Source organism: Carassius gibelio, chromosome A1, assembly GCF_023724105.1.
Source record: "Carassius gibelio isolate Cgi1373 ecotype wild population from Czech Republic chromosome A1, carGib1.2-hapl.c, whole genome shotgun sequence".
Lineage (NCBI taxonomy): Eukaryota > Metazoa > Chordata > Actinopteri > Cypriniformes > Cyprinidae > Carassius > Carassius gibelio.
The window spans coordinates 8,984,350-8,998,461 of record NC_068371.1 but is presented as its reverse complement, the minus strand read 5'-3'; the positions used below and the strand labels follow the sequence as shown (position 1 = coordinate 8,998,461).

General features: G+C 37.2%; 1 protein-coding gene across 2 annotated transcripts; it reads right to left on the bottom strand.

The window, feature by feature from the left end:
• Positions 1-67: 67 nt before the first annotated feature.
• Positions 68-5,153, bottom strand: LOC127983372 (integrator complex subunit 15). Of its 2 annotated transcripts, none has more exons than XM_052585663.1 (8): positions 5,022-5,153; positions 4,362-4,561; positions 2,913-3,134; positions 2,042-2,207; positions 1,524-1,825; positions 1,227-1,428; positions 944-983; positions 68-649 (listed from the first exon to the last, which is right to left on the bottom strand). In XM_052585663.1, the coding sequence occupies exons 2-8, from the start codon at positions 4,557-4,559 to the stop codon at positions 352-354; spliced, it is 1,428 nt and encodes a 475-aa protein (XP_052441623.1). In that variant the 5' UTR covers positions 4,560-4,561; positions 5,022-5,153; the 3' UTR covers positions 68-351. The 2 variants fall into 2 exon arrangements, with proteins under 2 accessions (XP_052441623.1, XP_052441546.1); XM_052585586.1 differs by having other exon boundaries at positions 4,362-4,564; positions 5,022-5,138.
• Positions 5,154-14,112: the final 8,959 nt, after the last annotated feature.

Genomic DNA, 14,112 nt, shown 5'->3' with positions numbered 1-14,112 from the left:
CCAAAAATTAATATTTTAAGTATAAAACTTGATATGCCAATTAACTGTCCATTAATAACCACAAATATCACTTTTCCAAAAATATATTTCATGGTTTTTACAATATTATTGTTTAAAAGATATAACTGCATCAATCTGTACAAGCGTTTTTTAAAGTCCTTATCAAACCTAAAATAATACATTGCATGTCCCAATGTATGATACACAAGACCATATAACCTGACCAAGCCAAACATGTGACTACAAGTTCGAACCAAAAGTTTTGAAGATTCTGTAATCTAAAATATAACAAAAACTGTATGTTGTCATCCCAAGAGGAAGCAGAGTAGTCCAAAAGTCCTGTTTTTCTGGTCAATGAATGGGCCGGTATGGAAAGCCAATGGCAGCAGGATGGAAGGCGTGTGGAGAGAGAGAAGGGTGTGCGGTGTGGGCCGTTAGCGGGCGATGTGGGGACAGCGCTGGGTGTGTGGGGTGCGGTGACAGTACGGGATGTGGGCTGTGCGGGGAGGGGAGGACGGACTGGTGTGGACTGAGAGGAGAAAGCACAGAGGGTCGACCCGGGTGGATGTGTGGGTACATGTTGGGCTGGAAGGGTGCGCTGTGAGGTGCAGGCTGCACTACTGGACCAGACATCACAAGCTGTAACAGACTGCAACACAAAGCAAACTGTTACTACTCAATGCTCACTAAACCCATTCAGGTTTCTGAATGGTTGATGTAGATGTTGATATCTAGAGAGAATGTGTCCGGTATATATCATGATTTACAGATATATATCATCTACTGTATCACATGTAATAAAACTTAATATAATTAGACAAGCATAAAATACTTCATTCATCATTATTCAGCAATGTATAAGGGCTTCAAATCATTGGATATCATTTTATTATATTCAAATCTGCATGATCAGGTTTCTACTTCCATGTGATCAAGGACTTACTTGTTGTGGGGAAGTCTGGAGCACAAAGTCCGTAGGTCCTCTGGGGAATAAAAGGACATGACAGGAAATGACATCACTGAAATGCTGCTCTTATCAAATCAAAACTCAAATGATACACGGAGAAACTTTTTTTGAGCAGTGTTACTTAGGCACTTACCCGTTGAGAATGGGTAACAAATTTCTATCTGTATCGGTCATGGGACCTTCTTGCCTATTGACAGCAACACTGCCCAAAGAGTTGCCCAGAGTATCAACAGGCTATTATGAAGTAAACCTCTCTTACCTCTGGCAAATAGAAGTGCTCCTGTTGCCATGGCGACCTGAAGAGCTTGGGCCAGCCTATCCAGTGCCAGCTGGATATGATTGACAGCAGGAAGGGGCGTGAGCTTCTCACACAGACGGCTGACTTCCTCTATCAGCACCACAACAGACTCCGCAGGAAGCACAGCTAGCCGACCAATCAAACTCTTTTCTGTCAGGTGGACCTGCAGGAGTTAAGATGAAAGCACATTATATATTCTAATACTGAAAGGACTCCTTAAAGCCTTTTAAAGTAAAAAAATAAAATAAAATACAACACCTGCAGCATGAGAAAGACTTGAAGAACACTCAGGTGCAGTTTAGAGTACAGCTCTTCATACGCTGTCCCTTTTTCACTTTCTCCATGGCCATTGGTCAAAGCCAACTTAAGGCCTCTCTGATAGGCTAACGGAGCTTTCACACACCACCGGAGCAGACCTAACAGAGGCGTGATCTCAAGGCAACCTAACGGCAAACTGGAATTGAGGGGTGTGTTGATAAAGGTGAGGAGCAGCAGTCTGGGATCTTCTGTGATCCAACCAACCAGCATCTCCAAGAGTGCAGGGGGCGGAGTTAACTCATCTACAAGTGACAATATCAAATATATTTTAACTTACAATACTTTTTCACTTTACACATTATATGTCAATATTTTATATTTCTAAGGATGTTATATTAAAACAATTTAAGATTATAATAACATTTTATACATTCAAAATTTCATAATATTCACTATATAATTAATAAAGTAGACTAATAATGTTTTAGTTTTTTTTAAGTTTTTAAGAAAACTGGTACCCGAGGAGAAGTCATAGAGAGCCGTTAGTGCCGTGATGAGCTGACAGCAGAAGCGAGGACTGGCTGAACAGATGTTCTGCAGGGTAGAGATGGCACACGGCACCAGTGTGGAGTAATCATCCATCAGCACCTGAGCCAAACGCACACACCACGCAGAGTGTGTGCGCTACACAAAAAACATCGGAAATGTTTCAAAAGCTGTCAGATCATTTGTTTTTTTCATTTAAAACTAACAATTTGCATAAAAAAGAATATATTAAAAACAGTATAACAAATACTACCATGACATAAAAATACAATATACTATTTAAAGCTTTTATTTTAAGGCATTAAGAATCACTTGCATTTCTGTAATGAAAATGTATGGGGGTTGACATGTTCTTGAACAGTGTTGTTATTCGTAATTAAAACTGCAACTATTAAAAAACGTTAAAACTACAACAATTAAACTGAAAGAAAGATGAAAAATATAAGATGAAAACTTAACTTACAAATTAGAAATATTGCCTTGGTTAAAAGGAAAAAAAAAAAAAGTTTAAGTGGAAGTGCTAAAATCACTACAACAAACTGAAACCAAAGTAAATAAAAGCTTAACAGAAATATTTTAAAGAGCACAAAATTACTAAAACGTAACTAAAATAAAATCTGAACATTTTAAAATAAAGCTATTATTAATAAAGCTATAATAGTACAAAATAATAAACCTTTAATAACATTTATTGTTTAGTTTTTTTTTTTGTAAAACTCACAATAAGCATTCTGAACCAGTTATCGATTAAACTGAGTTACCATGCTTCAGAGAAACCATGAATTAACCTCAAAACATTGAACTCAAGGCACGCACACTCACACACACACACACATCACACACCTGTAGCCAGGTGGCTGCACACTCTAGAATGGGCACCCGACACACGGCTATCGCCATAGAAACTAGCTTCCCAAGCATGGCCATGCGGCTCTCATCAGCCTTGTTGCCTTGGAGACTGAAGAGGGCGGAGAAGATGATCTGTCGGACTGCATCTTTGCTCTGCTCCTGGAAATAACTGCACATGATCTCCAGCAGTTGCAGTTCTTGAATGCAGCTCATCCTCTGAGTCAAACACAAAACACCATTCAATTGATTTTACAGAAAGACTTTTATTCAACAAGGCTATATTAAATTAAATCAAAATTGAAAGTGAAGTCATATTATATATATATAATATTTAAAAAATAAATGCTGTTCTTTATGAATTTTCCAATCAATTAAAAAAATGTATATCAGAAAGATATATCAGTTTCCACAAAAGCAGCACAACTCTTTTCACCATTGATAATTAAAAATGTTTTTGACCACCACGAGCATATGAGAGTTATTTCTATAAATTACATTTTAAAACCTATTACAAAAAAAAAAAACCACTTTAAATTGTAATTGGTATTTCACAGCATTAATGTTTTTATTGCATTGGAGATCAAATAAATGCAGCCTTAGTTAGCATAAGAGACTTCAAAGCAGGGATGCAAAATATTAGATTTTTGGCAATATTTTTTCGAAACATTTGGCCGGTAGCCGATGCCAATACAATATATATTTCCTTTTGTTTTGAAAGAACACCAAGTCTCTTTCATGCAGAAAATATTTTTTTCATTTTGGTTAGCTTTGAACTTATTTGTTAGAACTAATAAACATTATGTTCTTTTTTTTAATGACAGTACATCAAAAGCTTTAAAAATAACTACACAATCCTCTGATTTTGAGTGTACAACCCATGAACATTCACTGAAGCACTAGTTCCTATAGTCCAATGTGGAGAGGACTGACAAGCTGGATGAGATAGAAAGAGCAAGCGAGAGTGAATGAGAGTTTAATATACGATATAAATGTTCATGTGTGATGAAGATGTTTCTGTGACAGCTCCAGCTCTCTGACGCGCAGTGTCAGCATCTGAATTTGCTCACTATACATTATTAACTCCTTTCTGATATAGCGCACTCAACTCCCATACACTATTTAGGGATTAATGAACGAGTGAACAAGTGAACAACATGTTTTTGTTGCATTTAGCATTGTGGCCAATCACAAACATATCTGTTGATTTCTGGAACGCAATGCCAGACTGAGGTGTTCAAGTTATTATCCACTCACTCTCAAAACGCCAGATTTCTTGTGCAGTGCTGAAATTTGTGTGCTCACAAATCCTCTCAATGTGTGGTTTATGAATGTTGTTGATAATTTAAGGACTCTATTTTAAACAACACCATGGACTATGGTATTACATACATAGTTTTTTCCTTAAAACCAACGCAGAATTTATACTCCTGTGCTGTGCCTCACCTTAGGCTGGATGTTCCTGTCTTTAGGGACATGAAAGATGAACTCCTCCACCAGTTCCACCGTGCTCTTCTCTAGTCCAGGCGTGGGGCCAGTGGAGCTCTGCAGAGCGCTGCCCAGTGAGATGTCCAGATGATACAGAACCTCTTTAGCCGCGCTCAGCGGGTCACGCCGCAGCATTGCATGCCGAATATCACTCATCTCTGCTGGGGAAGAGAAGCTACAACATTAAATACAAGCAGCAGCCAAACCATGTTATGTTTCTAGAGTATACCATGTTATATTTTCCTTTCCTAGCGTTTAGAGTACAGTCTGATACTATAACTGTGTACTAGTACCGTACTATTTTGTTGAAAGGCGTGTAATTTCCAAACAACAAAACAAAAAAACGTGAAAAGAGAGGCTCTGAATATAAAATGTCTGTAAAAAAAACTAATTGGAACGTATTAAAATATATCTTACTCTATTATTAATGGGTTAATCAAAAACTGTAAATCAGTACACACAAACAAGCTACAAAAAGCGATTATTCTCTGTGGTGACACACATTGATTGTCTAAAGTGAAGCGACGCGGTTTACACAGCATGCTTGCTGCATCAGCGGTTCAGAAATGCTTCCTTAGATCACACTACATAACATATCCATACTTACAACACCATTACCTGGGTTAATATTTAGACTCGTTACATTAGCTTCTCTCAATCTGCAAATGTATTTCGCCCATAATTGACAATGTTCTTCTTCTCATTATTATAATGTTTATGGCGGATTGCAACCACGATTTATCAGGTGCATGCCGCCACCTACTGTATCGGAGTAGCAGCATGGATTACATCTCTTTCATCACTTTACATTATTAGGGGTAAAATACAAATAAATAAACACTACTATCTAAATCCTATACTATTTAATTGGCAATGTGAAACTTGTTCATCACAAAAAAAACAAAAAACACGGAATTCCGTAAAGGACACTGTAGACTCGTTTGAATAAATAAAAGCGCGGCCGATCACCGCCTCCTACGTACTGGAGATAAACAAAATGAATAAAAATAGAATAGCGTTAGAATCATTTGTTTTCAGAATACACTTGCTTGGATATTTTGCCATATAACCAATGTAGTAGCATTCAGACATTTTTCGTCCAAATTCATATCCTGAAGCCCAGATGTACTCGAACAGAAAGTCAAACGACTCAAATAACTGTAGTTACATCCTGTTCATTTAGTATAACTGAAATACTATAAAATATTTTGAACTCGTTTTTATTTTTTATAATTCCCATTTGCGAAAATGACTATTTATTTGACAACAATGGGGGGAATACAAGATGAAGTAGTAGCTACAAGATTTTAAGAGTCTAATAAAAATAAAAAATTATTTTAGATTTTTCTTATTTTATAAAAATGTGAATAATATCAAATAATTTTAAAATGAATGGAATTATGGCGAAAAGCTATGCTCTGTTAAAGATGGGGAATTAATTTAGCTAAACGCCTTGAGTAAATTGTACGTTTGCTAAATGGTTATAAAAATGATTTTTTTTTTGTTACAATCTCTCTCTCTCTCTCTCTCTCTCTCTCTCTCTCTCTCTCTCTCTCTCTATATATATATATATATATATATATATATATACTTTTAAATAGTTTTGGTCTCACTAGAATAACCGGAGGTGGACAATTGATTTACCTTTTGTTGAAAAAGAAAGAAAGTACTTATTTTATAATATATTATGACCACTCACTTACAGCACCTAAAATAATCACTTTTCCTTTTACGTTTATTTTACAAAAAAATAAATGAACAAATAAAAAGGTTTATGTTATTGTGTGGAGCTGAAGTATCCACTACTTATTTGATTTTGTACAAGTATCAATTTGAATCAAACACCACAAGGAGGCGCTATTTCATACCTGATTATTACAGTAATGTTGTAGTCGAATGTAGCGTCTCTGACGGGACAGAAGCAGACTCAAGCATCAGTTTAAGCATCTTCCAGCTCTCTTCAGCTTCACATCCAGAGCAGCCTTCAACATGACCATCAACACACTCAGTCAGTACGGAGTGAGACTAAGGTGAGACCCTAGGATGGTTATTTATTGAACTCTTACAGTCATACATCTGCTGTAAACAAGCCAGAGCTTCATAAAATGTTGCAGTTGTTGCCTGCAAAACTACAGGAGCTTTTCCTCTGATTAATGAAAATGTTGTAAAACTTATTAAATTGCTAAATTTTGTATAATAAAAATGTATAAATAAATGTTATAATATTTGACTGAAATGATAAAGTTAGTATTTATTTAAAGGTGCATCCTGAAGTTTTATTATCTGTTTATTTTGAATTTATTATTATTATATTTTTTTATTAAGGGAATCTGTAGAGTTCTATATTTAACTATAAAGTTGTCTCTTGTTCTCTCTCAGATATCTTAGCAGGTCAAGGATGCTCTGCCCAAGCCAGTGGAAGGAGTCTTGCATGATATCAGGTCTTGCTGATAAGACATAGCAGTAAAAGTGGTAGAGAGAGCTACGTGGCTACATGCAAGTCACTACAAGAAGGTTCCAGCGCCACCAGAGGGCTACAGCTCAGTAAAGTGATTGACCAGCTGCCCCATGCCAAGGGAGACGTCTGGCTGACTTAGGTGAACAAACATACAGTGGTGTATGGGAGCTGAACACACAGCAACATCACGGTCTGTGGGTGATCTGAGGTCAGTTTGGGCCAACGGATGACAGCAAAGGACTTGAGCTGTTAGGAAACATACCATCAGACCACTGCAGCGAAACCACACGACCAACTCGACAGGAGGGAACACAGGCTGTGGAACAGAGCTTAGAAGTTCTTCCATGCTGTAATTCCGGCAGTTGGGGCCAGCCTTCTTCAAATTTATGTTGAAATCGCGAGGTATAAACTGATTTTCATGAACACTACTAAGGTGATGATGGAAGGTATCAAGAAGAAACTACGAGGACTGAGGCCGACTGCACTGCAAGACTTGTCCTGGACCAGCTCTCCGCATCTCCTGGTGGGGATGTGTGTGTAAAGAGGGTCATTGTCCATGTTACGAGATGATGCAACTGGAAGGAATGTTAAGAAAGTTTCTTCTGTTTGAATATCACACTACTATTTTTACATATAATCAAATATAAGAGTTACTGTTTTCTTTATAGCTTGCTTATATGTTAGGAATGACTATGTTCCATTAAAAAAAAAGACAATGCAAATGATTTTTTTCGCCCTTATGAGAGTATTGGTGTTTAAAATCTTGAATTTTACATGATTGATGTAAACTATAAGGGTAGTGTGTTCACAAATGTATCTACATTTAATCAATATAAAAGTTATCAATAATGATCAAAAGGGAGGATTGTTATGAAAATTTTTAATTTGGCATTAATCTCATGATCAAGGTAGTATATATAGTCCATGAGGAAATTGAGTTCTTTTATGTAACTTGTGCACGCAACTGCTTTAGGTTGAAAAACAGCATTTGAGGGGAAACTGTGTACCAGGGACACATTTTTTTTTTTTTTGAGTAACCAAGCATCGATGTAATGTGCATGAGCTGTGCATGTGTGTTATGGGGTGATGTGCACTGAGCAGCATGATTGGCTCAAAGGTCCTAGTCTGTCCTTCAATGTATCTTTTCACATACTATCAAAAGTGGACTGTGAGTCTGTGTGTTATCTCTTTGCACACAGACTCAGAAGCTGTGTGTAAACCAGATCATTCTCTGCAGAGAATTAAAGCAATACAAAGACAAAACTATGTTTGTTTTTTTATTCTCAGTCTCTACAAATTGTTATTGAATTAGAATTTCCACAACAGTTCCTAAGTGTTCCCCGAAGTGTCCTTAGGATGCTTCTTGACATGCTGCCTCTTACGTCTGACGTTACAAGAGCACTGTCCCAAGTGGGCTCCAGGGCTTAAAGCAAAATTCCGCCGCATTTGCCTAGCAACCGCAGGTCTGAGAAGGTCCGGCAGCTCCATAATGAGCTGTCTTGGGAGGCTAATTTTTTTTAATATAGCCACTTCAGGCAAAATGTCAAAAGGGCTTAAGTTTTGCTGAATAAAAAAATTGACACGGACTAAACAGCTCCGCATTCGGCTCCGTCTTTGATTCAATACAAGGACACGTTGGATCGCTGTCATAGTTGGTCGCTTACTGGACACCACCATGCTTACCCATTTATAGATCTTAGCCATTTAAAGCCAAATTGTTTGCCAGATTTTAATTATCAAAAGTGATTGCCCAAGACAATTCGCTTTAATTACATTACGAAAAAGCCTAGGCTAATTACCACCATATTAGTTCTGATACCACATGAAGTCCTCTTCATAAATAGGCCTGTATCCATTGCGAACATAATTTATTATGAGTCTTAAAATGTCCATAACATAAAATCATTGTTGAGCCACAACATTGTCAACATACCATAGTTTGACTTGTACTTCGCTGCGCTGATTTCTAAAGACTGCTGTACAGTAGCGTCTTGAGCTCAAATAATGCTAAGAGAGAGCTTACGAATGGGCCAGACCAACCTTACGAAAGTGTGACTTACAGTTGCAAATGGTTCTGCATTGCTTTTATGTTGTGCTTTACAAAACAGATGTTTTGGAATATAACAAAATGTCATTATGTAACAAGAATGTTCACATTTCTCTGTATACTATCACACAGGAATAGGTGCTTGGGCGTTGTGACGTCATTACTTGGCGTGGCCGCCACGTTGAATGCTTCCTTTACTGCCACTCGGACTACTGCGCAGTGTTTAGACATACTCCCTCTCATCCGTGTGTCTTAATTTGATTAATTAAACATCTATTTTAACCATTTTCAACCGTTGCTGTATTGTGGGGTGTAATAGCGCAACACATAATAGCCATGGGGAAAATAAAATGAGAATGAATTAACTTTACACCGCTTTCCTGCTTGGAGGCGCGACTACGGAGACCATAACATCTGAATATTAATTTATATAGCTTAAGTCAACATTGAAAATAAGGGAAATTTCTCGAGTTACTCATCCAAAATACGGGAAATTTCAACATTCATCTTTTTGTTGCTATCCCTCTGCTGACAGCAACAATTTGTACTATAAAACTGCTGCATTAACTAGCGTTAAGCGATTTGTGAAGCTAGGTCTAACGTGACTTTAGTTACAGATTGGCGTGAAATCATGCTCTCACAACAACCACGCTATCTTAAAAAGCCCAACATCACGCTAAGGTTGCCTTCAAGTAACGTTAATCAAAACGATGCTTTGAAAACATCTGTTTCGCTGGAAGGACAACGAGTAGCAACAGGACAACAACACAGAGACTTGACAGGTCTGATGGAGGGGCTAACGGGATATTTTACAGGAAAATACTAAAACGGGAAGACAGTGGGAAACAAACAAGGTAGCCGAAGATATCTGTAATGCAAACGTGCGGCAAAAAGTCTCCGTCGGTACTCCACTATTTGTTGGGAATTTCATATGGATCCAAACCGTTAATAGAGCCGATTTTGTCCACATACTGGTCCCTGGCATCCCTATTTAGCGTATCCCTACAAATCCCACAACCTTTTCGCGATTTTGACATCTTTTTTTCTTTCTAACAACTCTGCTCTTCTCGTTCAACTGGCTGTATGTTTACATTCGCGAAGCTGGCAACATGGCCGCCACGTCCCAGAATGCAAAACACGCCCCAAGCCCTATGCAGCTTTTCATGCATTTAAAAAATACAATGTATTTATAGCAATAATGCGATCAGGCAATCTTCCTAACTTTCAACTGTTCAACTTATGTGTTTCCTTCAGTTATTTTAAGTGTAACTTGCCTTTTGTCATATTTGAATGCATTTATTTGATAGCTTTCCAATGGCGTCTGTACTTCACGGTCAAAGAGCACCTGTCCATCAAAATATCACTATCCAATCAGAGTAGATCACTGTTAAGCCCGCCCCCACAAGATGTTTGTGTCAAAACACCAAACGAAAAACTGTGAAACGTAAGCAAAATCTGTGGCAATGCATTCAGAATCCACGATAAGTGAAAACAAATCTTTGTAAAACATTAACAAAGAATATTTGAAGAGCCTTTTAAATTTGTTTTTCTTCTGTCGTAATGGCATATTTTTGATAGTTTCTGAAAAAGTTACGTTAAGTTTTATAAAGTTACGTTCATTTTTATTAAACCAAATGTAATTCCATTCTCCACCGGCCTCGCTCCATTCCAACAGCTCTCGGCTCGCCCCACTCGTCATATCTATGTTCAAATTAATTATTTGAAAAAAATAAAATAAAATTACTTAAGTATCCTTTTACTTTTAACTTTATGCATTGTGCATTTTAAAAAATTTAAACGTTCGATTCAAGTTTAAAATTCAATTCAAGTTTTGTATGGTAATAACCAAAATAGTGTTCACATCTGTCATTCAATTTTTAACCAAAAGCCCATAGAGAAAACATTGATATATATTTGAATTCAAAGGCATTATACTTTTATATAACAGTAAACGTGATCTCTTTTACATTTTTGCATATGATAAGTCTAATCACTCTAACGTTTCAAATTTTTTGTATTAAAAATCATTAAGGTTGGGTATATTATATTCATGATGTATTGGAGAAGTATTCTTTCATTGAATATAATTATGCTGCAAAAGCTGCAAAAGAAACAGAGAAAAGGGAGACAGGAAATATTACACAATTTGCAAAGTTTAACCATTAAAATGTCATGATGATTTTGCATTCATGTGTTAGACAGAGATGTAGATGTTGAAGATTTTGATAAAGATGTTTATTGCAGCACAGCAGTGACAAATGTAAATTTGTAAATTAAGTTGCTCCTGTTGTAATAGCTGAACCAAATAATCTGTATCAGTGTAGTCTCTATGTGGTGGCTACATTCACACAGGGTAACATCACCTCAGTTCTAAACAGTTTTATTATTTCACTTCCTTATTTTGTTGCACTGATTATAATTTACAGTCATCTAAACTAAGATATCTAAATAAAGAACACAATACAGTTTTTGATTTTGGTTTATTTTGCTTTACCTTTACATTTATTTACAGAGAGTGCACTGATCACATGTATCTTTGTGTTGAGTTACTGGACCTGTTGGGGACAGTCCCTTCCTGGTTGGGTGAAAGAAGTGGATAAGGGCTGAGTAGACCTATATCTGGCAGCCAGCTCATTAGGCCATACCATGTCTCACCATGTGCCAAGGGGGGATTTTTTCCTTAGTTAGCTCTGGAGTTCCCAAATGTTAGTTTTGTTTACCTCTTCTATGTTATTTGGTTTTGTCAAGCTGTTATATAAGCTTCCATCTGTGTCTTTGTGGCAGGTCAGTTTTTTATTTAGTTAACCTTGCATTACAAATTGATGTATTTGACCTTATATTCAGTTATTTTTTGTTGACCTCTTTTTAGGCCTAGCTATTAATTTTGGCCCTTATGTAACTTTTCAATATATTGGGTAATAAAATCCCACTTTTTGAAAAACTGCCTCCTGTGTCCTCTTGCCTTACTGCCTTGGTCGCTGGCACTGCTCTAGTAACAGCTGTAGTAGTCTCTATGTTAATTAAGTTCTGACTCCCCCTTTTCTGAGGTAGTTCTCAGTGTCCCACACGGCCAATAGTGATGGGAAATTCGGATCATTTTACAGACTCAGACTTTTGAGTCTCGTTCAGCAAAATGGAACGAATCTTTTTTCTAGTCATTTCGTTCATTTTAGCAAAATGTGATTAAAATGTTATGTGTTACTTCCCCAACACATCTAGTACTTACGCAAATGTTGATCACACTAAAAACAATACTAAACTAAAATGCTATAAGATACAGAAAAAATTATTCATTCTTTACCTGGATCTTCAGTCTGTGATTAGCTCACCTCTTATCTGACAAGAAGTCTTCGGGTTTAAGTCATTCCATAATCACGTGACAGCCCCATACACAAAACCAATGCAGTCTTGAGTAGGGATGGCTACCGAAACCCGGTGTTGTACCGAAATCTGACTCCCCGGACAAATCGCACTCCCCTTCGCGTGCACGCGCGTCACACAGTTGAACGCAGTGCTTGCAGTTAAACCTTCAGCGGTTTATTATAAGCCTTTTATTTAGCGTTTTTTTCCACAGTTGGCACCAAGAACGAACATAGAAGAAGCGTAGTCTGATTAACAAGCGGCTAACGGATGCAAAAACGCCGACTGGAGAAGGTCTTCAACGGAATTAAACCGCAATTTCCAAAGTAAAAGTGCATTATTAACTGCACCAACTTTATCATCTCGCAATGCTCTTCCCATAAATACTGCTTTTCAGTGTCATTTAAATTGATATTTAATCACATTTAGTTGGTTAAACTGGTTAAATTTAGTTAGAATTTAGTTCTCATAAAATAATATGTATCATTAATAATAATAATATCTAAGGTATTATTGTTATCACGCAATATTTATTGTACGATCAGTATTTATTATTTGACAGTGCCTTTGCATCTTGCCTTATAGAGGTCGGGATCGTTGCGTCACGTCGCAATGCATTGTGGGAGTCGCGGTACAGAAGTAGATGTACTGTATAGTAGGCATTAGGTAACGTTGGTCATTTGGTCATTAATTTTGATTATTTTTTGGAAAATGGTTCAGTATTGCTGTATTGTGAACTGCTGTAATCGGTTTCATGATCGACAGGGCAAACGCCTCGTGAATCATATTAGTTTTCAACATTTTCCTACTTGGAAAAAAAAACACAAGGTGTCTGAAATCACCAAGAGGCGTCAGATGGCTTGGGTCGCCGCTGTACAGAGGGAAACCATCACCTTCGATAATATTATAATACATAGTTATGGTGAGACATGTTGTGTATGGTCTCTCTCTCTCTCTCACATACACACACACACACAAACTCAGACACAAACACATTACGCTTTCTCTAGTTTTTGGCCAGTAAGGGACTCAGTTTAGTGTCTGTATTTTTTGTTTAAACATTTTCTTGTGACCCAATCCTGAACTTAATTTGCTTTTTGATATTTTTGTGCTGACTGTATTTAACAAATTTGAACAACTTGTTTAAAAAAAATAAATAAAAAAAACTGGAACGAACTTCAAAATAGGAAGTTAAGCGTCTTGTTTTGGTAAATGGTGGGTTGTGTCTGAGGTGAATGTTCGTCAATATTATACCGGATTAAAGAACTACCGGAGGAAAACAGTGGATTTTTGCAAGTATGATAGGTGAGTAATTACTCCTGAAGTGTAACAAACCCGCATAGACAAGCTTCATAGCTCGCAGAATCTGATAAGTGTGTGTGTGTGTGTGTGTCACCACTGATGCTTGGTTAATGTTAACATTTCCTTAGTGAGAAAGATTGTTTTCTCCACGTTTAATTTGCAGATCCATTTGTGATCTGCAGGTGAGCCTCCAGTGACTTTTTAAAAAGTGAAAGTGACATTTTTAAATTGATCGGAGGTGTAAGCGCTCACTCCACAGACCCGGTAGGAGAAATTATCAGGGAAACTGAGGCTTGGTAAACTTTCATGTGTTCATAGGGATCGATTCCGCCTACAACCTCTCTTTTTTTTTTAAGTAGCGTTGTTTGGCTTCATTATTAAGTTTGTCCGTATAGGTATAGGCAACTTTTTTTGTCACGTTCTATAACTTTTTCTGGAGACTGGCTATTATCTTATTACAAACCTGCTTTGCGATGCCTCTAAAATGGCCGCCGTTACCCACAATGCACCATTCCATGACGTCTACGCCCGAGCTCTATAGA